The sequence below is a fragment of the Ricinus communis genome, chromosome 4, assembly GCF_019578655.1.
Source record: "Ricinus communis isolate WT05 ecotype wild-type chromosome 4, ASM1957865v1, whole genome shotgun sequence".
Classification (NCBI taxonomy): Eukaryota; Viridiplantae; Streptophyta; class Magnoliopsida; order Malpighiales; family Euphorbiaceae; genus Ricinus; species Ricinus communis.
The window spans coordinates 30,960,049-30,982,536 of NC_063259.1; the positions used below are offsets into that span (position 1 = coordinate 30,960,049).

At 36.1% G+C, this 22,488-nt stretch overlaps 3 protein-coding genes and 1 pseudogene across 5 annotated transcripts; 1 reads left to right on the plus strand and 3 right to left on the minus strand.

The window, feature by feature from the left end:
* Nucleotides 1-136: 136 nt before the first annotated feature.
* LOC8274356 (succinate dehydrogenase assembly factor 4, mitochondrial) lies at nucleotides 137-1,746 on the minus strand. Its single transcript, XM_002513511.4, has 2 exons — nucleotides 1,460-1,746; nucleotides 137-557 (listed from the first exon to the last, which is right to left on the minus strand). Exon 2 carries the CDS (start codon nucleotides 540-542, stop codon nucleotides 222-224), a length of 321 nt encoding a protein of 106 aa, XP_002513557.2. The 5' UTR covers nucleotides 543-557; nucleotides 1,460-1,746; the 3' UTR covers nucleotides 137-221.
* On the minus strand, nucleotides 1,461-1,732 carry LOC112533894 (annotated as a pseudogene).
* Nucleotides 1,747-2,139: 393 nt separating the features above from the next.
* Nucleotides 2,140-3,475, plus strand: LOC8274354. Its single transcript, XM_015715714.3, has 3 exons — nucleotides 2,140-2,344; nucleotides 2,894-3,042; nucleotides 3,302-3,475. The coding sequence occupies exons 1-3, from the start codon at nucleotides 2,260-2,262 to the stop codon at nucleotides 3,317-3,319; spliced, it is 252 nt and encodes an 83-aa protein (XP_015571200.1). The 5' UTR covers nucleotides 2,140-2,259; the 3' UTR covers nucleotides 3,320-3,475.
* Nucleotides 3,476-3,863: 388 nt separating this feature from the next.
* On the minus strand, nucleotides 3,864-15,022 carry LOC8274353 (glutamate synthase [NADH], amyloplastic). Of its 3 annotated transcripts, XM_002513508.4 has the most exons (22): nucleotides 14,028-15,022; nucleotides 13,786-13,905; nucleotides 13,525-13,638; nucleotides 13,282-13,434; nucleotides 12,910-13,010; nucleotides 12,729-12,825; nucleotides 12,131-12,240; nucleotides 11,871-11,974; nucleotides 11,573-11,752; nucleotides 11,146-11,489; nucleotides 10,975-11,045; nucleotides 10,417-10,886; nucleotides 9,456-10,325; nucleotides 9,161-9,315; nucleotides 8,739-8,900; nucleotides 6,944-8,533; nucleotides 6,482-6,700; nucleotides 6,090-6,358; nucleotides 5,586-5,891; nucleotides 5,169-5,436; nucleotides 4,777-5,034; nucleotides 3,864-4,537 (listed from the first exon to the last, which is right to left on the minus strand). In XM_002513508.4, exons 1-22 carry the CDS (start codon nucleotides 14,421-14,423, stop codon nucleotides 4,247-4,249), a joined length of 6,648 nt encoding a protein of 2,215 aa, XP_002513554.2. In that variant the 5' UTR covers nucleotides 14,424-15,022; the 3' UTR covers nucleotides 3,864-4,246. The 3 variants fall into 3 exon arrangements, with proteins under 3 accessions (XP_002513554.2, XP_015571198.2, XP_015571199.2); XM_015715712.3 differs by lacking the exons at nucleotides 12,910-13,010; nucleotides 13,282-13,434; nucleotides 13,525-13,638; nucleotides 13,786-13,905; nucleotides 14,028-15,022 and adding an exon at nucleotides 12,535-12,669 and having other exon boundaries at nucleotides 12,751-12,825; XM_015715713.3 differs by lacking the exons at nucleotides 12,729-12,825; nucleotides 12,910-13,010; nucleotides 13,282-13,434; ... (1 more) ...; nucleotides 13,786-13,905; nucleotides 14,028-15,022 and adding an exon at nucleotides 12,522-12,662.
* Nucleotides 15,023-22,488: the final 7,466 nt, after the last annotated feature.

Consider the following 22,488-nt stretch of genomic DNA (forward strand, 5'->3'; position numbering starts at 1 on the left):
GAAAGAAGAAATTTGTCAAATCTGTAAATTATATATAAATAATACCCAATTGTTAATGCCTAATTCACAAATGTAAAGCAAGAATATTTCTTCGAATGAAATAAATCGTGAGCTCAGCTCTCATTCAAAAAGTGAGTACCGGAAGGAACAATCTTTTATTACTTTCAGATAATGGAAGAAACAAAAGACAAGTAATTTAATTAAAAACAAACACGGAGAAATCAGAAATCAGAGCAGCGACCGTTTCGCTCCCAATCGCCGTATCGAGTTGGTTCGGGTCCTTTAGGTCCACCGATTTCTCCAGTCTCTTTATTCACAAATTCATCATCGTATTCTTGATCTTCTTTGCTTCCGATTTCAGGCTTCTTTTTGTTTTCTTCTTCTCCTTCTTTGTTATTTTGGGTGTCTTGAGATTGTGGTTGACTCGTCGATGAGCTGCTTATCATTCGACTCGATGAGCGAATCACCGACTCGGATCTTGTGGAGAGATTCGATAATGATGCCGATGATGAAAGTAGACGGCCCAAATTGTTTCTCGCCATTATTAATTTTCTTCTCTGAAACAAAAGAAAGAAACCCTAACGTAACTGAAACCAGTCGACGAAACTTAAGTCGGCAATGTTGTTTTAGAGAGGAAGAATGCAAAATGTCAAATTTGGCATCTTTTGGGGCCCAAGAGAAATTCAAAAAAATAAAAAAGAGTTAGGGCTAAAGTTTAAAAGGAAATGGCCCAACTCAACAAACATGTTATGGATTGAATATGGGTAAAAGCTCATTTTTGCGCCTAATATCAGAGTGGAGAAACAAATATGGCTCTAAATAAAAATGAGGGACATTTAACTGTTAAATTCATGTTTTCCTGCAATATTAGCCCCTCACTAGACGGAGCCTAATTATCAACGGATCTCTGTTAGAATTTGCTGACTTGGAATGAGGTGGGTCCTTTATAACGATAAAAAATTAATTGCAATGTTCGAGTTTGAGTTTGAGCTTGAGTTTGAGTTGGAGTGGTAGAGAGGAGAGCGAGTTTGATTTTTTACACTAGATGGTGAAGTTGATTTGGCCATCATCTTGATTTCCATTTTGAGTTAAACCAGCTTGATCTGGCCATGGTGATTTCAACTAGAAGTGGCTCCAATTGAATATGGGGTCAGATAATAAAAAGAAAGCTAACACCTTGCAAAAAGACAAAAAGTGATTTCAAGGAATGAAATACTTTTTTTTTATTTTTACAGTAATGCGTCATTTGAAAATTCAACCACATAAACCAGAAGATACAATTTAAGCACTTCAAAAGAGAACCCAAGTAATTAATAGCCAAACAATTGTAGTATGAAAATCCTCGTTGAAATTCAAAACTACATATAAAGGAAAAGCGTGCAATGTTGATTACATAACATGAAAAGTGAATACCATCCATCAAAAAGCCTAAATTTTGCCTAAAATGACTATTTCACACCTTATGCAGATGTTGCTGCTGTTGCTCCCTTCTTCTTTAGTGCTGCTTCAGTACCTTCTCTAAAACCACTTTTGATTCTCCGAGGCAGGTGGCGGAGGTACCTTATCCTTCCAGTTCTGGTTGTCTTTCTTCGGATAGCCTTCACACTCCAATTGTAGCTTCTCTTGCGGGCGACGCTTCTGAAGGTGGAAGCTACGGCGGGCACACCTGACACAAAGTGTGTGTGTGTGTCTTGTTCCTTCTCTTTCCAAAACTTCCTGTTCCCTAACCCATTGCAGAGAAACCCTAGCTGTAGATGTGTAAGTTTGTTTTGGGTTAAGAAATGAAATACTTGATGGATAAAACTCAAAATCAAGAAAAGAAGTAGTGAAAAAATTGGATTAGAAATATTGAAAACGGAAAAAAAAGCGAAGTGGGTATGAAGAAAAGAAAGCATTAAAGGTGTTTGAAAATATGATATTTTTTGTTTGTATTGTAGGACAGAAAAATCAAGTAAACATAACCCTCAATTACTGTCATGTCATTGGTTGGGCCCAAGATTAACGCCACATCATTATCTTGGTAACGGTTCTCCCAATCAAAAATAAGTTCCGTTTAGTGAGGGGCCAGTATACCAAGAAAACATGAATTTGACGGATAAATGTCCTTCATCTTCTTTTAGGGGCATATTTGTTCCTCGACCCTAATATTAGGGGCAAAAATGAGCTTTTTCCCATTGAATATTGAATCATTATTAGTCAAGTCACGGGCAAAATAGAAGAAGGAACAACAGAGAGGTAAAGTTGGAAAGAGAAGAAAGTATGGGAGGAGGAAGGCAGGTTATGAAGAGAATTCCACTCATCCAATTCCCAAAACGACATGCTAAATCCTCAGCTTCAGTTTCAGGTGTGTGAGTCCGTGTCTACCTTTTTCTTTTTAATTGATTGCTTACTTTCTGCTGTGATAGAATCAACTTGCTTAAAGTTTCTGTTTGGATTTTCAGAAGATTTCCTTTGTAATTGCGCTTAAACTTGTGATAATACTCAAGGCTTTTGCCCCTTCTTGTGGATTTGAACTTCTCTTGTTTTGTAACTTTCCATACGGAGGAGTTTATGTACCCTTGAGGGTTCCCTTCTTTCCACATTTGGGTCATCCGTGCTGTTGCTGAGGCATTTATCGTGGCCTTCAGTTTGCCTAATCTTTTTTTCTTTGGGCGTACTTGATTAGACTCTTAGGGAGCATCTCCTTGATAGCAAGAGATGTTGTATGATCTCATTTTGTTCAAGCCTGCCTTTGGCTTAGTCACGAAATGGGACACGTGGTATGTTACTTTTTAATTTCATGAGAAACAATAAAAAATGTGAATTTTGGTTCTCGGCTGCTTACAGTATTTAGTTATCTTGTATACTGTAATCATACTGGTCAGGGAAGAATTTAACGTTTTGGCATGTGTAGGTTCCACTTCCCAAACTCAAGACATTCATCATATCTCTATGTCAAGTTCTGATGTTCCGGCTCCACCCTCCAACACTGCTGTGGGTGGCAAAGCTTCTCTTCAGCCTAAGCGTACGCCTGTCTCTCACAGAGAAATAGAGGCTATTCTGGTAAAGCATTAAATCCTTTTTGGTGTTTATTTTTAGGTAGAAATTACTCTTTTCTTTCTTTCTTTCTTTCTTTCTTTTTTTTTTTTTTTTTTTGCTTTCAGAATAGTTGGAGCATAAGGATACCCCTAAACATGTGTTAAATGATAGGACTTGGTTGACTACATATTTTCACATTCATACTTCAATTTTAGCATGTCAAGTCATCCAAGTATATTTCTTTGGGAAATGCTGATTTGCATGATCTTGTTACCCTATGCAGCTTGGAGGGTGCTTTTGATTTCCATCCATCAATATGGTTCGTGGAGGATCTGCAATGCGAATAAATATTTCTGTTTTCTATGTGATCCTATGCTTTATTGTGTGTTCACATTGTGTTTTGGTGTTGTATCTATGAATTAAGTTTTAATGGAAGAATGAGATTCTTGAAGATTAATTATAGTTATATACTTAAATAGGATACAGTTATACAACGAATTCCTGAATTGGAAGCCGATGAGGCTACTTATCCAATATCAGGATTCGCAAGTGCTCAATCGATAATAAAAAGAAAAAAAAAATCTAGGCATCTATTATCTTGATCGAAATTCTTAGACGTGATAATCAGAATACATTTCCTAGGCACTAACAGATAAGAGACAGAATAATGAACCGCCTGCAATGAGCAAGACAATATATAAATGAAGGCTTCTTCTATGTTTTTCAAAAGACGAGGTACTCAAATTGATTACAAAGATTTCTAAGAATTGTCCGATGTTCAGTTTGATCAATCAAACTGATTCACAATAATATGCAAAGAAGAAACAGAAAAGAAAAAAAGAACATATTCAGAAATAGAAAAAATTTCCCCATATATATCTCAAGATGAGAGAAACAAAACTGTACATTATTATTATTCCTCAAAAACAAGAGTAACAAAGCTAACTTTCAAACAAGCTGGGCGAAGCTATCAACTATATGACATAGAAAAAGGAATATAATAATATAATATCCTACTTTCTGTACCAGCCCCCATGGAAACCACTTCTATATTCCTGCTCCCTGTTTTCTGCATCACTCAGCTCCATAACTGTAAATTTGATATTATCCTTCAACTTGCGTCGTCCGTATAACAATTGATTTCATGATTGTTTGAAGTAAAAGGTGAATCTGTTCCTACTTCTTTCAAGCACTGTTGCAACAACAACAAGAAGAAGAAAAGATTCACCTATGTCATAACCGTGTGTTTGTTATCTTGGTGCTTCTTGGTAAGATCCTGGCGTCTCTTCACAAGATCATCCTGGGCGTCGGGGCTAATTGTCACATCCTCTCTCATGAGATACTTGTCCACCTGGGAAGCAGTTTGTCGACCCTCTGATATCGCCCAGACAACAAGAGACTGCCCACGCCTGCAATCCCCAGCCGCAAAGACACCTTCAACACTGGTTGAGAATCGGCCATAATCTGCCTTGAAGTTTGATCTATTGTCCCGCTCCAAGCCCAACTTGTCTGCCACATTCTGAAACGTAGCGAGAGAACTAGTGAGCACGGGTCAAAGTAATATATATAAATGTGTATCTTGACTAACTTGTGGTAAAATAATATATTCAAATTGGTGCAGTATCCTTTTTCTTAAAAACTTAAATAAAACTTCCATAAATACGGTGTTCCAGAACTCTTTTTTTTTTTAAACCAAGTTGCAAAATTCATATCATCCCAAAGAAGGGTCTGAGAAAGCAAAATGTATATAATACTAACCGCCTCAGGACCAAGGAATCCCATGGCTAATAGAACAAGGTCAGCCTCAATAATCTCCTCACTGCCCTCGACCTCCTTGAACTGAAATTTCCCACTAGCATCTTTCTCCCAGCGGACACATACCACCTCCAGTCCTTTCACATCCCCATTCTCATCTCCAATAAAACGCTTAGTCAGCACCTCATAGGACCTTGGGTCTTTACCAAACTTTGCAGCAGCTTCTTGATGCCCATAATCAACACGGAATGTACGAGGCCACTGCAAAATGACAAGGCATTGAAAACCAAGTTTACAAATGTTTCATGAACCTGAGGGAGGCATAAAGAGAATAAATGGACAAGAATTTCAATCTAGCACACATTATCTATAAACAGATGAAGAAAAAGTAAAACCTGTGGCCAGGGGTTGCCAGGAGCTCTACTTCGTGGTGGCTCTGGTAGAAGCTCCAGATTTACAATGCTGCTACAACCATGACGGATAGATGTCCCGATACAATCTGTACCAGTGTCACCACCGCCAATTACAACTACCTTCTTCCACTTAGCGGATATGTAGTTACCATCCTCTAGATTGCTGTCGAGCAAACTTTTTGTATTTGCATGAAGAAACTCCATGGCAAAATGGACACCTGATAATTCCCGTCCTGGTACAGGAAGGTCCCTGCACGAGAAACAATTGATGAGATTTGATCATCCTTTCCTTTTCACATTATTTACCTGGGCTGGCCAAGCTTTTTGTCATAATATGGATCAAGCCTTGAAATGATAAAAAATTTCAGTAAAATGCTCAGAATGCTCGATATGACTTACCTTGGCTTTGTGGCTCCTACTGCCAAAACAATGGCATCATTCTCCTCATGAAGCCGCTCAAAAGAGTAAAGAGGATCAATTCCGACATTAGCACTGACCACAAAATTGATGCCTTCTTCAGCCATGAGGTTAACACGGCGTTGAACTATATCCACTTTGTCAGCCTTCATGTTGGGTACTCCATACATCATTAGTCCTCCAATTCGATCAGCGCGCTCATATACAGTCACTAAGTGACCCATTCTATTTAGTTGATCAGCAGCCGCTAAGCCAGCCGGTCCACTCCCAACAATAGCAACCTTTTTCCTGTAAGCAAAAGCATTGATCATCATAACCAAAAACTTAATTCCATTCAGTGAAGGTTATCATCAAGGAAATTGATTTTTTTAAAACAATGGATGTCATAAATGAATTGATTTATTAAACAATATGAGTCTCAGAGTCATTCTATTTAGTTTTTAGAGCAACAATCAAGAGTAGTAGAGGCTCATGCTAAATACATACCCAGTTCTCTTCAGGGGTGGCCGTGGCACCATCCATCCTTCCTCAAAAGCCTTATCAATGATGGAACACTCTATGCTTTTGATAGATACAGGATTCTCAATAATACCAAGAACACAAGACCCTTCACAAGGGGCAGGGCACACTCTGCCAGTGAACTCTGGGAAGTTATTTGTCTCAAGGAGACGATCTAATGCTTCACGCCACCGATTCTGGTACACTAATTCATTGAATTCAGGTATTTTGTTCCCCAAGGGGCATCCAGAGTTCTCCTGAAATATTTTGTTTCGGAGTTTAGTGTGGTGGCACTTGATTAATATATTCATATGGAAAAAGATGCACATGTATATGCAAAAGAAATTAAAAATTAACGGAGAAAGAACAGCAACTCTTACCTGATGGCAGAAAGGAGTGCCACAGTCCATGCAACGAGCTGATTGAGTCTTTAAAAGTGGGCCAGGTTCCGATTCCTGCATAACTTCATTCCAGTCATTCATTCGAACATTAGGATCCCTGTACTGAACACCCTCACGCTCATAAGCAATGAACCCACGATGCTTAACAGCACCATTAACCTGAGTAGGCCTTTTCAATGGCTCGGAGTCTTCATCCTTCTGCAAATTTAGATATCTCAGATGTTTGTATCGATAAGAATATTAACACCACATTAACTGCATTTGTCCAGCTATAAAGCATGAAAGGTCCAAAGAGAATGACAACAATTTGAACTTTTTAACACCAAGAAGAAGACATGCTTTGCCACAGAAAGAGAGTGGGAGAGAGAAGAGTGTGGGTTTGTTGAGGAGAAGCATATTCACATGCCTAAAGCAGAACCATTGCTAAAAATAGAAGTTTACCTGACTAGACGCGCCGTTCAAAGATGCTGCTGCCATCTTTTTGAGCTCCTCAAAAGCATCCTTCTCCTTCAACTCTGCTTCATCCTGCTCCTCATCCTCCTCTGCAGAATCTTTTAAGGCTTCTTCTTGTTTCATCTTTGCAAGAACACGCTTGTAATCTCTAGGGAAGACCTTAATAAATTTTGGCAGGAGCGTTTCAAAATCAGCAAGTACTTCTCTAGCTAGTTGACTGTTTGTGTGACGTTGATGTTGCTGTATCATCATTCTGAGAGTCATGATATCCTCTTCTTCCTCAACTTTATCAAGATCTACCAGTTCAGGGTTGCATCGAGAATGAAATTTCCCATCCACATCAAGAACATAAGCAACACCACCACTCATACCTGCTGCAAAATTTCTTCCAGTTGTTCCAAGCACAACGACAGTCCCACCAGTCATGTACTCGCAACCATGATCACCAACACCCTCTACAACTGCCCTGGCACCAGAATTACGGACACAGAATCTTTCTGCTGCCATTCCATTGAAATATGCCTCACCATTTGTGGCACCATATAGAGCTACATTGCCAATGACAATGTTCTCTTTTGGATCAAATAGGCTACCTTTTGGAGGATAAACTACAACCTTGCCACCTGATAATCCTTTACCAACATAGTCGTTGCTGTCACCCTCAAGCTCTAGTGTAATCCCAGGGCAGAGGAAAGCTCCCAGGCTCTGTCCTGCACTTCCTGTCAGCTTGACATGTATGGTATCCGCAGGAAGTCCAGCCAAGTGATACCGCTTAGTAACTTCATGGCTAAGCATTGTACCAACAGCGCGGTTCACATTGCATATTGGTGACTCGATGTACACAGGAAGTTTCTTCTCCAGAGAAGCCTGGGAGAGGGTGATTAATTTTTTATCCAAAGCCATGTCCAAGCCATGATCCTGCTTTTGGACACAATATTGGGCAGCTTCAGGGCGAATGTCAGCAGCAGGTCTAAGTAATAGAGAGAGATCAATATTTTCCAGCTTCTCATTATTCTTAATAACTTCTTTATCAACTTCAAGCATGTCAGAGCGACCAACCATCTCCTTGAGTGTACGGAAACCGAGCTGAGATATTATCTCCCTGAGCTCCTCTGCTAGCATAAAGAAGAAATTGATAACATGTTCAGGCTCCCCAGCAAACTTCTCCCTCAGTACTGGATCTTGAGTGGCAATGCCAACAGGACAAGTGTTCTTATGGCATTTTCGCATCATAATACAGCCAAGTGTTATGAGCGGTGCGGTGCTGAAGCCAAATTCTTCTGCACCAAGAAGTGCAGCAATGGCCACATCTCTTCCAGTTTTCAGTTGGCCATCTGTCTGAAGAACAGTGCGGCCACGAAGATCATTAGCAACAAGAGTTTGGTGGGTCTCGGCCAATCCTAGTTCCCATGGGAGCCCAGCATTCTTGATGCCAGTCCATCTAGAAGCTCCTGTACCTCCATCATGACCTGAGATCAAAACATGGTCAGCATGGCCCTTCACCACCCCACTGGCAATTACACCTACACCAGCTTCAGATACTAATTTGACACTAATACGAGCTCCTGGATTGGAATTCTGCAAAGAAAAGCAAAGCAATGACATCAACAAGACAGAACAATTCAATGGATAGAAGTGATACTATATAGCTCAAATTGTCCCTAAAGGAGCAACACTATAGTTACTTCAAGGAGACAAGTAATCAAAACATCAAACCACCTTAAAGAGGCATAGGCCATAAAAATCTATGAACCTAAGCGCATAAAGCAGTAAATGCTCATACCTTAAGGTCATGAATCAACTGGGCAAGGTCTTCAATTGAATAAATATCATGGTGAGGAGGAGGACTGATAAGTCCCACACCAGCTGTAGAGTTTCTGGTAACTGCAATGTCTCCTATGACCTTGTGGCCTGGAAGCTCACCTCCCTCCCCAGGTTTGGCCCCCTGTGAGTCAAGGTAGAGCGTCTTAGAACAAAGGAGTTGATGCATTAATAAACGAATTCAGTTTTTATTTAACCTCACCAAATGCCAAAGTAGGTATCAGTTAAAGAGCAAATGCACCGATAGGTGCTTTGCAACACAGCATCATCTGCCATGAACATAAATCCATAAACAATAGGAACCTCTGTTCCAACAGGCAAACAGGGGCTAAATGGGAATGAACAAGCATCAACTGTCAACAATGCAAGTTATCTGAAATATACCTGAGCCATCTTGATCTGGAGTTCATCAGCATTTGTGAGATAATAACTTGAAACTCCAAACCTCCCACTAGCAACCTGTTTGATTGCACTTCTCCTTGGATTCATTGAACCATCTGGAAGAGGCTCCATGCGAGATGGCTGTTCACCTCCCTCACCTTCAGCCACATAAGAACAAAATTAAGAAAAGGAACATAGTAGTTATATGGAAACTGAGACCGCAACATTGAACCAAATTATATGGAGAACGTAAAACTCCCCATTTGAAAAATGACGAGCAGGTTGCATCAAAATATACCTGTGTTTGATTTCCCTCCAAGACTATTCATAGCAATAGCCAGTGTCGAGTGTGCCTCCAATGATATTGATCCATAACTCATAGCCCCAGTACAGAATCGTTTAACAATCTCACTGGCTGGTTCCACTTCATCCAGTGGAACTTTTACATCTGCCTCTTTGAACTTTAGAAGTCCACGCAAATTGCAAGATTTGTTTAACTCCTGGATACGTTTAGAATATTCCTTGTAGGCTGCCACACTATTACCTCTGGCAGCTTCTTGGAGCTTTGCTATAGCAAGAGGATCGTTCAAGTGGATTTCACCTCCTTTTCTCCAATGGTAATCCCCAGGATTTGGGAGAGCTACAGACTCAGCACTTCCAGGAGGAAAGACTCGGGTGGGAAATGCCAACCCATGCAAATGAAGTGCATCACTGGCAAGCATCTCAAAGGTTGCTCCCTCCACTCTGCTGGGAGTTCCTGCAAAGCACTTCTCAATCACTTCTGAAGAAAGACCTAGAGCTTCAAAAATCTGAGCACCCTTGTATGAGGCCAAAGTTGAAATCCCCATCTTAGCTAGAACCTTCATCATTCCATAGTTGCTTGCTTTGAAATACTTTTTGACTAGCTCTTCCTTTGAGTGGAAGTCTCCAGTAGATTTGGGTGGGATCTTCCCATCAACCTGTAATCTCCATATGGCCTCTATGGCTAAGTATGGACATATGGCATCAGCACCAAATCCAACTAAGGTACAAAAATGGTGGACTTCACGTGGTTCAGCAGATTCAACTATCAAACCTATTCGGGTTCGCTCAAGTTTTTTAACCAGATGATGATGGACAGCACCAACAGCCAAGAGAGAGCTTACAGCAACACGCTCTGATGAGAAGGCTATACATGAAAGACCAGCAAAAAAAAGAGATTAATTTGTTGACCAATTAAATGGAGGATACTTATATTTCAAACCACTTGAATTTCATACCTCTGTCAGATAGAACCAACAAAGTATATCCCTCTCTAATTGCATCACGAGCTTCAGCACATATCCTATCCAAAGTCTCCTCCAACCCCTTTCTACCACGTTCCTTTGAATAAGTAATGTCAAGAACTTTGCTTCGCCAACCTCTATAGTTCATCTTTTTTATAGATTCCATTTCCTCAATGGATAAGAGAGGACCTTTTAGTGATAGGCGATGGCATTGTTCCTCGGTTGTTTCTGTCAGATCACCTTCTGGTCCAATCATGCACTCCATGGAAGTAACTATCTTCTCTCTAATAGGATCAATTGGAGGGTTTGTCACTTGGGCAAACATTTGCTTGAAGTACTCAAAAGTGAGCTTTTCTCTATCAGACATGACAGCCAAGGGAGCATCATTTCCCATTGAACCAAGAGCCTCAGTCCCATCTTTTGCCATAGGAAGCAACAGCATCTCCAAGGCTTCGACAGTATAACTGCATATGGTTTTAAGAGTATGATGTCATATCACATTTTATAAAAAATGAAGTCAAAAATACTTGGAGCAGGTAGTGTTTTACATACCCAAAAGCTTTCAATGGTGCCACTAAACCATGAATGCCCATGTTCTCCATGTTGTCATCGTCATTAGATGCCTGGAGTTACAAAAGATTCATATCACAATAAGAACTGCTACTGCAGGGAAACAGGAAAAAGGAAGGAAAGTAATTCCAATGAAGTATATATGAAACATACAGGAAGGACTCCAGCTATAGCAGGGAGAGCTATATCAGATTCTGGAACTGAGGTAACAATATCCTTGAGTGTAATCTTTTGCCTTTTCAGCCACTCCCCATAGGGCCTTGATAGGGAGTATTGCTGCTTCAATGCTTCATCATCTACAACAGTATGCTTCTCAAAATCCACCAGAAGCATCATTCCAGGGTTTAGTCTTCCTTTCCTAAGGACATCTTCAGGTGGAATGTCCACAACACCAACTTCACTAGCCATAATAACTCGTCCACTTCGTGTTACATAAAACCTTCCAGGACGCAGTCCATTGCGATCCAATGTGGCTCCAAGGTATCGGCCATCCGTAACTGTAAGTTGCACCCAATAAGCAAAAGCTACAGACGGCATATAACAATTTTTAAAGAGCATGTATAAACTAAAAGACAATTACATGAGATAAGTGCAGGCCCATCCCATGGTTCCATAAGGGCTGAAAAGTATTCATACAAGGCCTTTCGTTGAGGATCCATATTTTTATCATTTTGCCAAGCCTCAGGGATCATCATCATTACAGCTTCAGGGAGACTTCTACCAGCTCGAACTAGAAGCTCAAGGACACCATCAAAAGCCCCTATAAAATTGGTAACATTCCCAAAACAGACCAATCGGGAAATAACAAAGTCAGAAAAGCAGAAAGCAGATACTTATACTAATGCAATCCTCTGTTACTTAGTATTAAAAATTTTAACCTGAGTCCGAAGAACTAGCATCCACAATTGGTAGAAGCTTCTTCATCTCATTCTTGGACAGACCTAGCTCCTTGCACTTTAAGAGACCTTCACGTGCCTTCATCCTGAACCGCAAGTCTTAAAGTTCATATTTCTTTTTGCACACAAAATAAACATTCAATACTATTTAAGAAAATAGATCGATAAAAGGGTATCTTGATGCAAATACTGATCCTTAATAATTAACAAAGGAAGTATCTCATAGTAAGTTAGTAACATACCAGTTGACGTTGCCTCTAAGTGTATTAATTTCCCCATTATGGCCTAAGACACGCATGGGTTGGGCACGGTCCCAACTAGGAAATGTATTGGTAGAAAACCGCGAGTGTATCTGCACCAGTAAAGAACAATAGTCATTTTACAATTCCATCTGCTCAATTTAAAATAGTGAAACTGATCTGAAAATCAAAAACATCCAACTGTCTCAAAGGCCCTAGACGTTATCCCGATGCACCAATAATATAGCATTATGCAAACACTAAGGTACCATGACTAAACAAATTTTTCCTTTCAACCGCCAACTTGAAATTCCCACCTCAAACAACTGATCACAGAGAGCAGTGCAGTAAATTTCTGCAAACATGATTTACTTTTGACAATGAGGTTCCTTACCAACTCAACTCACCCAAAGCATCCAATCCAGCATCCAAATTCAATTAGTAATCAAGGGAGTGGAAGAACTTAAGAGATCATTCAAACTTCAATGCCTCAGAAGTCTTTCCTCAACCTTGCATATCTTCAGTTACCGGTGATTGCCATGCTGTTTGTTGAAGTATGAGTTAGTGGAGAAGAAGGAAAGTGAATGGATAAAATATTTACCAGGGCCATGTAGCTCGTAAACCTTTCATTCCCAAGATCTGCATAATAGTAATCCTTAACCTGTACTGGCTTCAATTGACCTTTGTAGACAATAGTCCTGCATATACACAACCAAGCAATTAACAATATGTTAGATAAAATCTATCCTGAAACAAATAGTGGACTCTTATTAAGTACAAACCTCGAGGAAAGAGAACATATGTAGAAGTCCCTAACACCACCATGCTGAAGGTTCAATGCAGCTCGAATGGCAACCATTGACACTCTTCTTAATATATACATCTGGAAAGCAGTAAAAAACAATCATCAGTTTATAGAACTGACGTCTAGGAATTAAAAAGACTTTTAACTTTATTCACAATCAGATGGTCTTAACATTGAGAATTATCTAGCATGAAGCTTTTTATTTTTGTTTTATTTGTAACCGACATGTAATACCTAAATGTGAAACAATGAGAAATATATATTACTAACTAGAATTATATTGTATTCGACAAAAAGAACAAAAAAAATAACTCGAATTGTTGTGACACGTTATGAAGCTAAAAACTACCTGCTGTTCAAAATCAGCTTTTGATCTAGGACTAGGAGTGAGAAACACTTGCTCAACAACTGGTTCAGTTTGCAAAGCAGCATTGCCCAAACCTGAATTGTCTGTTGGTACTCGCCTCCAACCAAGAACTGTATGCCCGAGTGACTCCGCAACCTTTAACACCAAAAAATAATAAATATCAAAATCAAAATCAAATTGTTTCATATATATAAGAAATTAAAACAGAATTTGATCTCAAGTTACCTTAGTGAAAACATTCTTGCTCTCTTCCCTTCGGTTGTCTGATGTGGGCAAAAAGAACATGCCAACTGCATATTCTCCAGGTCCCGGTAGCTCAAACCCACTCTCCTTCGCAACCTAGCAAAAAGACATTAAATTAAAATAATAATATAAATCTAATAAAACTTTTATTACAATATTAGATTCAATTAATCTTTCTCCATTAATCAGAAATGTAAATAAAATTACAAAAAAAAATATATAAGAAAAGATAAGATAAGATACCTCCTTGTAAAAATCATGAGGAAGAGCAACAAGAATACCAGCGCCATCACCAGTATTAGTTTCACAACCACATGCCCCTCTATGAGACATGCGTATCAACATCTCCAACGCATCAGTCACCTACATCAAATTAAACAGAACAAAAAACAAAACCATCCATTCAAAAACACAAATCTATATTTATATAAATGTCCTTTGGATGTATTTTTTTTATTAATAAAAAAATAGAAAATAGAACTCACCGTTTTACGGCTATTTTCACCGGATAACTCAGCAACAAACCCGACCCCACAAGAATCCTTATCAAAAGATGGGTCATAAAGACCGAGAGGCTTCTCTGGGACTCCGGACAATGCGGAGCGAACCATAACCCGGAGCTTGGGAGAGCATCCAGGTCCATCGGATTGCCAGAAATGGAGCCTCTCGGTTCCTGCAGCCCTAAGTCTAGTTCCAAAGATCTTTTTGTCCAAAACCGCTGATTTCTTGGTAACGGAGCATCGTGTAGGTCTAGAGGTTCGGCGAGATATAGGAGCAATAACGTTTAGTTTAGGAGAAATGGAACAGGGCTGTTTCGTTATGTTAAGATTAGCTCCTCGTCGAGGTTGAAGAAGAGAACTAGAAGAAGAGGTCGCCGACATTATTGACAAACCAAAACTGTTTCTTTTTTTCTTTTAACGTGTCTAATATAAATATAAGAGATGGAGATGAGATCCGAAGAGAACCGAAGCTTAAGGGATTCGATTGGATAAGTGTTCCTTTTTCTTATCACAAATCAAGTTAACATGCAGAGTTTCAGATCTGAATACGTTAACTGTTTTTTTAATGAGATGATTTCGCAGCCAAATCCAACGAGTTCGAGATTAAAATGTAAACTTAAAAGAAAAAGGGAAATCTGAAAGGGAACGAGAAAGAGAGAGAAAGATCTTAAATTAACTGTGGAATTTACGAAGGTCTCCTAAGAAAAACAAAGAAATATAAAAATCTAATGTTGCTTCATGCACAGACGGATTTTACGAGATCCAGTATTGAAGAACTCGAAACAAAGAAGCAGCAAACAAGCAAAGCCGTGAATAGAGCGAGCGAACAGAGAGGAAGCGAAAAGATTTATGATTGGGCAGAGGCAAAATAAAAAGGAAAAAGAAAAACAGAGAGAGAGAGAGGCGGAGCAGAGCAGAGGGGAGGAGAGCACCGACGTGATGACCTGCTCTCTTTGTTTGTTTCTTTTTTTTTTTTTTTTTCTAAGACTAGTAGTGATCTAAATGGCAGCGAGAGTTTAGATTTTATAGAGAGAAATGCAGACATAAAAGCGAGAGAGTCTTTGAATGTGGGGACCACGAACCGATGGGGCCAGCGGTTTCCTTTTTCTTTAATACTATTATTATTATTATTATTATTTGAATGAATAAGATTTAAACTTGAAATTATTATTTTTAATCATGTGAATTTATAGTTCGTCCGCCACAAAAATTAGGAATTCATAAAATTAAAATTTTTAAGATTAAGCTTCCCACTTCATTCAACTGATGATCTAAATAAAAAGAGAAAAACATATACAAAGAAGAATTGGCCGATGATCGCTATCGTAAAGTGACTCGACAGCTCAAGGATTTTGAGATGTGCCACGTGTACATAGGCTCTATGCGGCACGCGACAACCGCTCATGGTGGGTCCCATTCTATAGGTGATAGACTCACCTCTGTTTTTTAACTCAACTCTTTTCTAGGCTCGGCTCCGAACCTCCGCCTTTGTCTCTTGCGGTAACTTCTCTGTTTGTTTTGTTTTTCACATCTAATCCCACACTCAGGTTCAACTTTTAACTCTTGTAATGTTAGTTTGTATGCGATTATGACTTTTCAACTCTTCTTACTTCCAGAAACTACTAACGACTTCTGAATCAATAGTGTTACACTTTCCGTCTTTTGTAACCGACTTTGTGATATTCCAAAATAGTTTTTTTTTTTCTTATCTTTTCTTATCTATTTAAGTGGTACTTATCATTTATTGATTTACTGATAACTATGAGGATTACAGATTAAATTGCGATAAAGTACTTTTTGATTTTATTTGGATCGATAGATTCTATAATTTATATTAATAATATCATAAATTTTAATGATTTCATAAAAAAAATTAAAAGCAATAGGTTGATTGTGTTTTCTAGAATTAACATAGTTTTAAGATTTTATAAATTTATCATGGATAATTTTAGCAGTGTTTGGCTGAAATACATAAAATTTATATAATTTATTTAAAAAATTTAAATTTAAATATTTTAAATTGAGTGACAGTTAATTTGATATTATATTATATAAAATTGACTGTAGCTAAATTAAATTGTAACAAAATAGATAGAATTTTCAAATGAGCTTTACATTAGTAAGTCAATATATTTCATAACACTAAAATATCTCTTTTAATTTTATTATTTCTATTTTATTTTTTTATATCTTTTTTTTAAATAAAATAAAAAAATTTATAAGATTCGATCAAACATAGCATTATCTAGTGGATTATATTTTTTTTAAAAAAAGCTTATAAATTATTTTGTTAAATGATTTTTAAAAAATATTAATTTATCTATCGCTTAACAAAATAATATTTGAACCTCCAAAGAATTCAAAAATCACTTATTCAATTTCATCTCAAACTCGGATTTAATATAATTATTGTCATTCAAAACCTGTTGCTGCACTAGAGTTGAATTATTTAAATTTAATTGAGTAGCTAGCTTGAATTTGCTGTGGAACAAATTAAATGTCATTTTCTTAGAACAAGGTAAATATTTATTTCGGAATAAATAAAATGAAAATCTCATATACAGACGGTAAAGGAATGAGTTAACGGTGGACGAAGTAAAAAATATATATATATATATTGTCCCTGGAAATGAAGGGGTGACCTTTCCATGTGACGCGAGGAATGAGGAAATGAAATGCTATAAAAAGTATAAACAGCCTATACGCGGCCAATAGTATACGTGATTTGCCGGGAGGTTTGTAATGCGGCCAATAGTCAGCGACTGATCCATCCATCTAATCTGAATGGGATCTAGGCTTTTATATAATTAAAATTAGTTGCCAAATACAACGTTTTATGTTTCCAGGATTGGAAAAAAAAAGGGTGGATTCTTCTAAAAATGTCAATTGTCTTTTTGTTGATTATTATTATTATTACTATCATGAATCATGACCGGAGATTTGCTTTTCTTTGGATAGCACATTGGATTTGAAACAAAACAATTAGCAGTTGGCTGTTTGTTGGCTTTTAACTCCAATAAATCATGACTACCATTTATGCTTCGCATGTGAATTTTTCCCATCTCTACGACAAATGGGCATCGACAATTGCAAGTCCATATTGACCCACTTATTGGCGCTTGTAAAGTGTGAATCTGTGTGCTGTAATACGGAGTAAAAAAGGAAAAACCAAAGCTCCATCCACGCATATCCAATCCAAACAAGAGATGGGTGAAAATGGAAAAACCCAAAAGTGGGTTCCCACCATTGCGACTTTTACATTTGGCACTAAACGACAGGGAAGCTTCACAAACAGGACACGCTGCATCAAATCAAAAGACCCTTTATAATCAAAAAAAAGGGGGAAAAGAAAAAGAAAAGTGCTGAGGCACAAAATTAGTAGCATGGAATTTACCTGATTCAAGCAGGGACTATAAAAATATTACTAATAGCACATTAAAGTTATTCGCTTTCTACCTTTTTAATTATTTGTATTCTATGGCTGATGCATGTTTTTAATTAAAAGTTTGTAAATATTAAATCATTATATTTCAATCGCCTGGGAAATTTTCGCCCAATGCAATTTGTTGGTAACATCCGCATGTGTTTCACTGGGGTAGAGAATCATAGACAGATTTCTTTCCTTTTCTTTTTCTTTATTTGTTTATATTTGTCTTTATATTTTATAAATTATTTAAATCCATTCTATTAAAAGTCTATTCTATTTCTTTGTCAATTAAGCATGTCTTTAACGTGGTTCTTCTGGAGAATGTTATCATCTGTTTATTAACAAAGTTTTAAATTCATTCACTTTACATAATCTCTCAAAAAATATTAGTTTTCTAATTACGGTACCATTATACTTTTATCTATCAGTTTATTATTTTGCATGTCCTCACTTTACTGGCTTTTGGTTATAAATATTTAATACTCTCTCATTCTCAATAAGAGAATCATTTTTTATGTTTCAATTGTTAGTTTAGTAGAGTAGTTATCACATGCAATTAGTTTTTTTTTACTATATATTTGGAACTAGTAATTTCTTAAAAAAAAAAGAATTAATAAAAGTACATTAAAGAAAGAGTAAAAGAATTAAAAACATCGACTAGAAAATTTATGTTTTTTTCGTCTAAGCGTAAATTATAAGTGTACGATTCTAAATCTCAATAATAAAAGAATTGATACTAAACTAACCATAATGTTTAACTTTTACTACAAGTAATTGCTATTATATTTTTCTACTCTGAGTATTTTAGGAAAAGAAAAAGAATTCAGATTTTAATTTTTATCTTGTATGTTATGAAACAGGTACATAATCAATGAGCATTAGTACAATAATTAGAACAGTCCACAAAATTTATGGTGAAGTGGCACAATCATAAGAGTAGAAGTTGAAGCCCACATGCTCCACCATGCTACCTACTGCCAAGTCTCAATCAAAGTATGGAGTAGCAAGCTGCTAAATCAAACTCAAACCCCCCCCACCCACCCACATCAAAGGGAGGGAGATCAAAATGTGGAATTTAGGAAAAGTAAGGGTACTTATTTGTAAAATAAAGTTATAAGGACTCCTTATTATCAAAACTTCATAACAGAGAAAAGAAAAGTACGGACTCTTGACTCCCCACTCTTGACTTGTTATCGTATCTATCCATCCTCGTTAACCCAAGCAGAGGCCACGGTTTCGTCAATTCATGTCTCTCAAAGTCCACGCCGGACTGCCTAATTTTTACCTTCGCTTATTACAAGTGTCGCTGCTTTCTCTATCTGACACGTATCCCAATGAATTTTTAAATTTTTTCTCTTAAATAGATTATAAATAAAATAAAATTTATCACCACCACCCGATGAATCCTTTTTATTTTTCCACCAACCTCAATAATTGAGCGTGGGGGAGAGTGAGTTAGGTGAAGCAAATGTCAAATTTTTAAAAAAGCACAAAAATTATTATTTATGTGTCCCTATGTCCCATCGAGCTTTTCTTTTTCTTTTTTTTTATAACAACCGAACGAAATTGTGAAAGGTTTTCAGAAATGATTGTATAATTCAATTAAATCTTTAAAAGGAAAAAAGGCTTTAAAATCTATGAGGCCATTCGTTTCCAATTGTCAATGATTTCGTTTGATATTTGTATTTTCCATGTAGGCACGGATCAATTGAGTTGGCCCAAATGCACATAAATTTGTTCTCCTCTAATTATTTTGATATTATAAATATGCAACATATTTCTATCTCAAAAATAATCTATTTTTCGTACTACATTATACTTTTTCTAATTATTAGATAAATATCTAAGTCCCAATATAGTATTTATATCCTATTACTTAAATCTCACTAATTATAAATCATATGGCAATAATGGTTGAGTTGGCAAATACAATAAATTTAATATGAATAGTTTATGCTTAAAATATATATGTATAAAATATTTTAATAAGAAACTAATTTTCTTAATTTATGTGTAAATCAAAGTATAATTTTTAAGGCAGGAAATATAATCTTAGGTTTGATTTTATATACTACTACATTTTAATCTGATAATATTAAAGTCATTTCAAAAATTAAGAAGTTTTAACTTCTAACTCTCGTCCTATCCTGTTAATGAAAAATCCAATCTCATAAGAATAGATATGTACGTAAATATATCTATCCATTATCATGTCTATAAAACCAAGGCTGTGGTTCAGAAGTAGACATTCAGGAGAAGAAATTGACCACGATGGTCTTGTCCAAGTCACTGCAAAGGTCCCAACCACATGGAAACAAATGTGCCGTATGCTTCAACTTGGGTTGATTATGGACATTATTGTATTAAAGAAACGAAAGACAAACAAAAAGATGCCAACTCTTTTATTTTTATTTGTTTTCAATGTCTTTGTATCACAGAAAATTGACATAGTAGCATTGTTGTACTCTTTGGATAGATTGACCTTTTAGTTACCTGTTGCCCATTGTTGAAGGATAAGATAATGACTTGGTGATTAGCCTGTACATTGGGACATCCATCGTGCCCTGTTTTTTCATTTTTCTCCTTTTTCCTGGTTAATCAATATTTACTTGTTTTTATTAGTTATCAAACGAATGGACACACAGATAATTGTTGAATTACTACATGATTACTGAATTTTAATCATAATTTCAGTTTTAGTACTGAACCTAATTTCAACCTATGATGGGCAGTAATTTTGTCATTATTCTGTTTGAATAGGACATTTCGGATTTGGAAGTTAGAATGAGATGAAAATCACAATACTGAGTTATGCATCAATAGGACAACCTTTGATCCATTAGCATTTATTTAAAATCAACACCATCTGATAATACATATAGTTTATATGATAAGGAATTTCACTAAATAAACCAGAGAAATTTATATATAATATATACAATTTTGAAAATAATTAAGCATTCCAAACAAATTTTAATGCCTTAGGTATATAAAAGAACTCGAAGCTTTCTCTTCTTCTTTTTTTTTTTCCTTAAATAACTGGCAAGAATATATGTTTGCTAATTAACAGCACATGAATGTCCAGCGGAGGTGTTGAAGAATGAAGAATTTTTTTTTTTTTTTACTTAAAAGAAAGAACGGATGAACTACTATTTCTTTTTTTTTTTAAATTAAATATATCGTAAAATCTCTCTATAGTCATACACCTAAAAATAAATAAAATTTATGAATATAAAGAGATTATAATTTAATAAAATATTTAATACTAATTTTTTTTTAGACTTAACACTTGATCATATTGGTTAATTGATAGAAATTAGAGATAAAATACATTACCATATAAATAAAATTGATGAGATAAAATAATACTTTAAAAAATAAAATAGACTATAATATATATTTTTAAAGTCATACATAAATATTACCATATAAAGAAATATTTACTTAAAATGGATTTTAAAAATTATAATTTATTATAATAGAAAATTTATTTTTATTTATAATTGATCTAAATTAGAATCATAATTTTTTATATCACTGTGTAGAAGAAAAGTTATTCATGTATATAATATCACTATTCATAGAAAGTTATTTATCAAAATTATTAAAAAGAGTTATGTGGAAATCATATTTTATAATAATTGAGGTGTACATTAAAAGAACAAAGACAATAGCTTCTTTTATTTGGCCGCCCCAATTGGGAAATGTGATAGAATTATTTGAGAAGAAAAAGAAGAAAAAAAGAATGTCCAGCTAGGAGTATAGCACAGATGCACCGCCAGAATATTCAACCGCAGCCGTGCAACTGTATTTAGTTTGATGCGATTGTGAAGCATCCAATAAGGCAATAACCCTTTTAATTGCTGCTAATTATTATAACCAAACAATAAAATGGAAAACGTTTATTCACAGAAGACTGTAAAAATGCTGCTGCAGAAGCAGAAGAAGGTGGCCTTTGACATGACTTCCTAAATATGGTTCGTGCCTGGGTTACACGTTGGTGATAGCTTTCATTTGACTGTGTTTTCTGGTGTTAGGCACATATGTATGATCAAGGGTCCACGTTGCCACCTAACCTCCAATCAGGGCTGTGGAAATTATGTTAAGGGAGGTTTTAGCAAGTTTAATTCATTCATTCTTCTTGTCTTTGAACATAAGCAATATTACAGCATTCACACACACACAAAAAGAAAACATAATAATATGAGGTTGTTATATAATTAACCATATGATATATAATTTTAAGCCTTTTATCACAAGTGAATTCTTTTAACCCTTTGCATATCCACCTGCCTTTGGACAATTGTCCTACTATCAGCATTCATCGTGATGATGTGTTGGGTGGGTGTGAATCCATGTTAGCCTTTCTTTAGTTTTAATATTATTAGAACTATTCGCAAGTACTTGTTCTCACACAATTAATCTTGATGTGAAAAACAACAAATAACAATAATAATGTTGATAAAAAGACAAAAAAAGAAGAGAAGAGAATGTAAATATATTCCTGGATCGTTTCGTTGTTCCTATTCTCTTCAATGTTCCAAAAACCCAAAATAATAGCAGGGGACTTGGCACCAGTGGCTCCATGATTGCACTTGGAATATGGAAATCGGAACACCATTATTATTCAAAAGATACAATCGTAAAAGGAAAGGTCTTAACATTATTCATTCAGTATCGAAATCTAAAGAACAAAGAATATATTTTATAACTTGTTGTTTTTGTTTTTCTTTTTTCTAAAGGAAGGGCGGGGGAGTAGAGGGGACAACTTCATTATTCTTTATCTTTAATTTTGTAAAGCATAATAAGGTGTAAAGGTTTTCTTTTTCCAACGGTTCCTTCATTCAGTGCAATTATTAGCCTCTCTTATTTACTTAACTTATTGCTAATTTATCTTATTTTATTTCTGCTTTCTAGTTCCTCTAACATGTATCACCCATGTGCATCAACCTCTCATAGATAAACATCTATTATTATTATTATTATTATTATCATTCTCTAATAAAATATAGCCAGGAT

Excerpts from the sequence above, each read along its gene's own strand:
- LOC8274356 (XM_002513511.4), bottom strand. The coding sequence starts at position 542 with ATGGCGAGAAACAATTTGGGCCGTCTACTTTCATCATCGGCATCATTA.
- LOC8274354 (XM_015715714.3), top strand. The coding sequence starts at position 2,260 with ATGGGAGGAGGAAGGCAGGTTATGAAGAGAATTCCACTCATCCAATTC. Across the intron at positions 2,345-2,893 it reads ATCCTCAGCTTCAGTTTCAG|GTTCCACTTCCCAAACTCAA; the intron begins GTGTGTGAGTCC and ends TGGCATGTGTAG.
- LOC8274353 (XM_002513508.4), bottom strand. The coding sequence starts at position 14,423 with ATGTCGGCGACCTCTTCTTCTAGTTCTCTTCTTCAACCTCGACGAGGA. Across the intron at positions 10,326-10,416 it reads GTTGGTTCTATCTGACAGAG|CCTTCTCATCAGAGCGTGTT; the intron begins GTATGAAATTCA and ends TTTCATGTATAG. Across the intron at positions 4,538-4,776 it reads GATTCCTTGGTCCTGAGGCG|AATGTGGCAGACAAGTTGGG; the intron begins GTTAGTATTATA and ends GCTACGTTTCAG.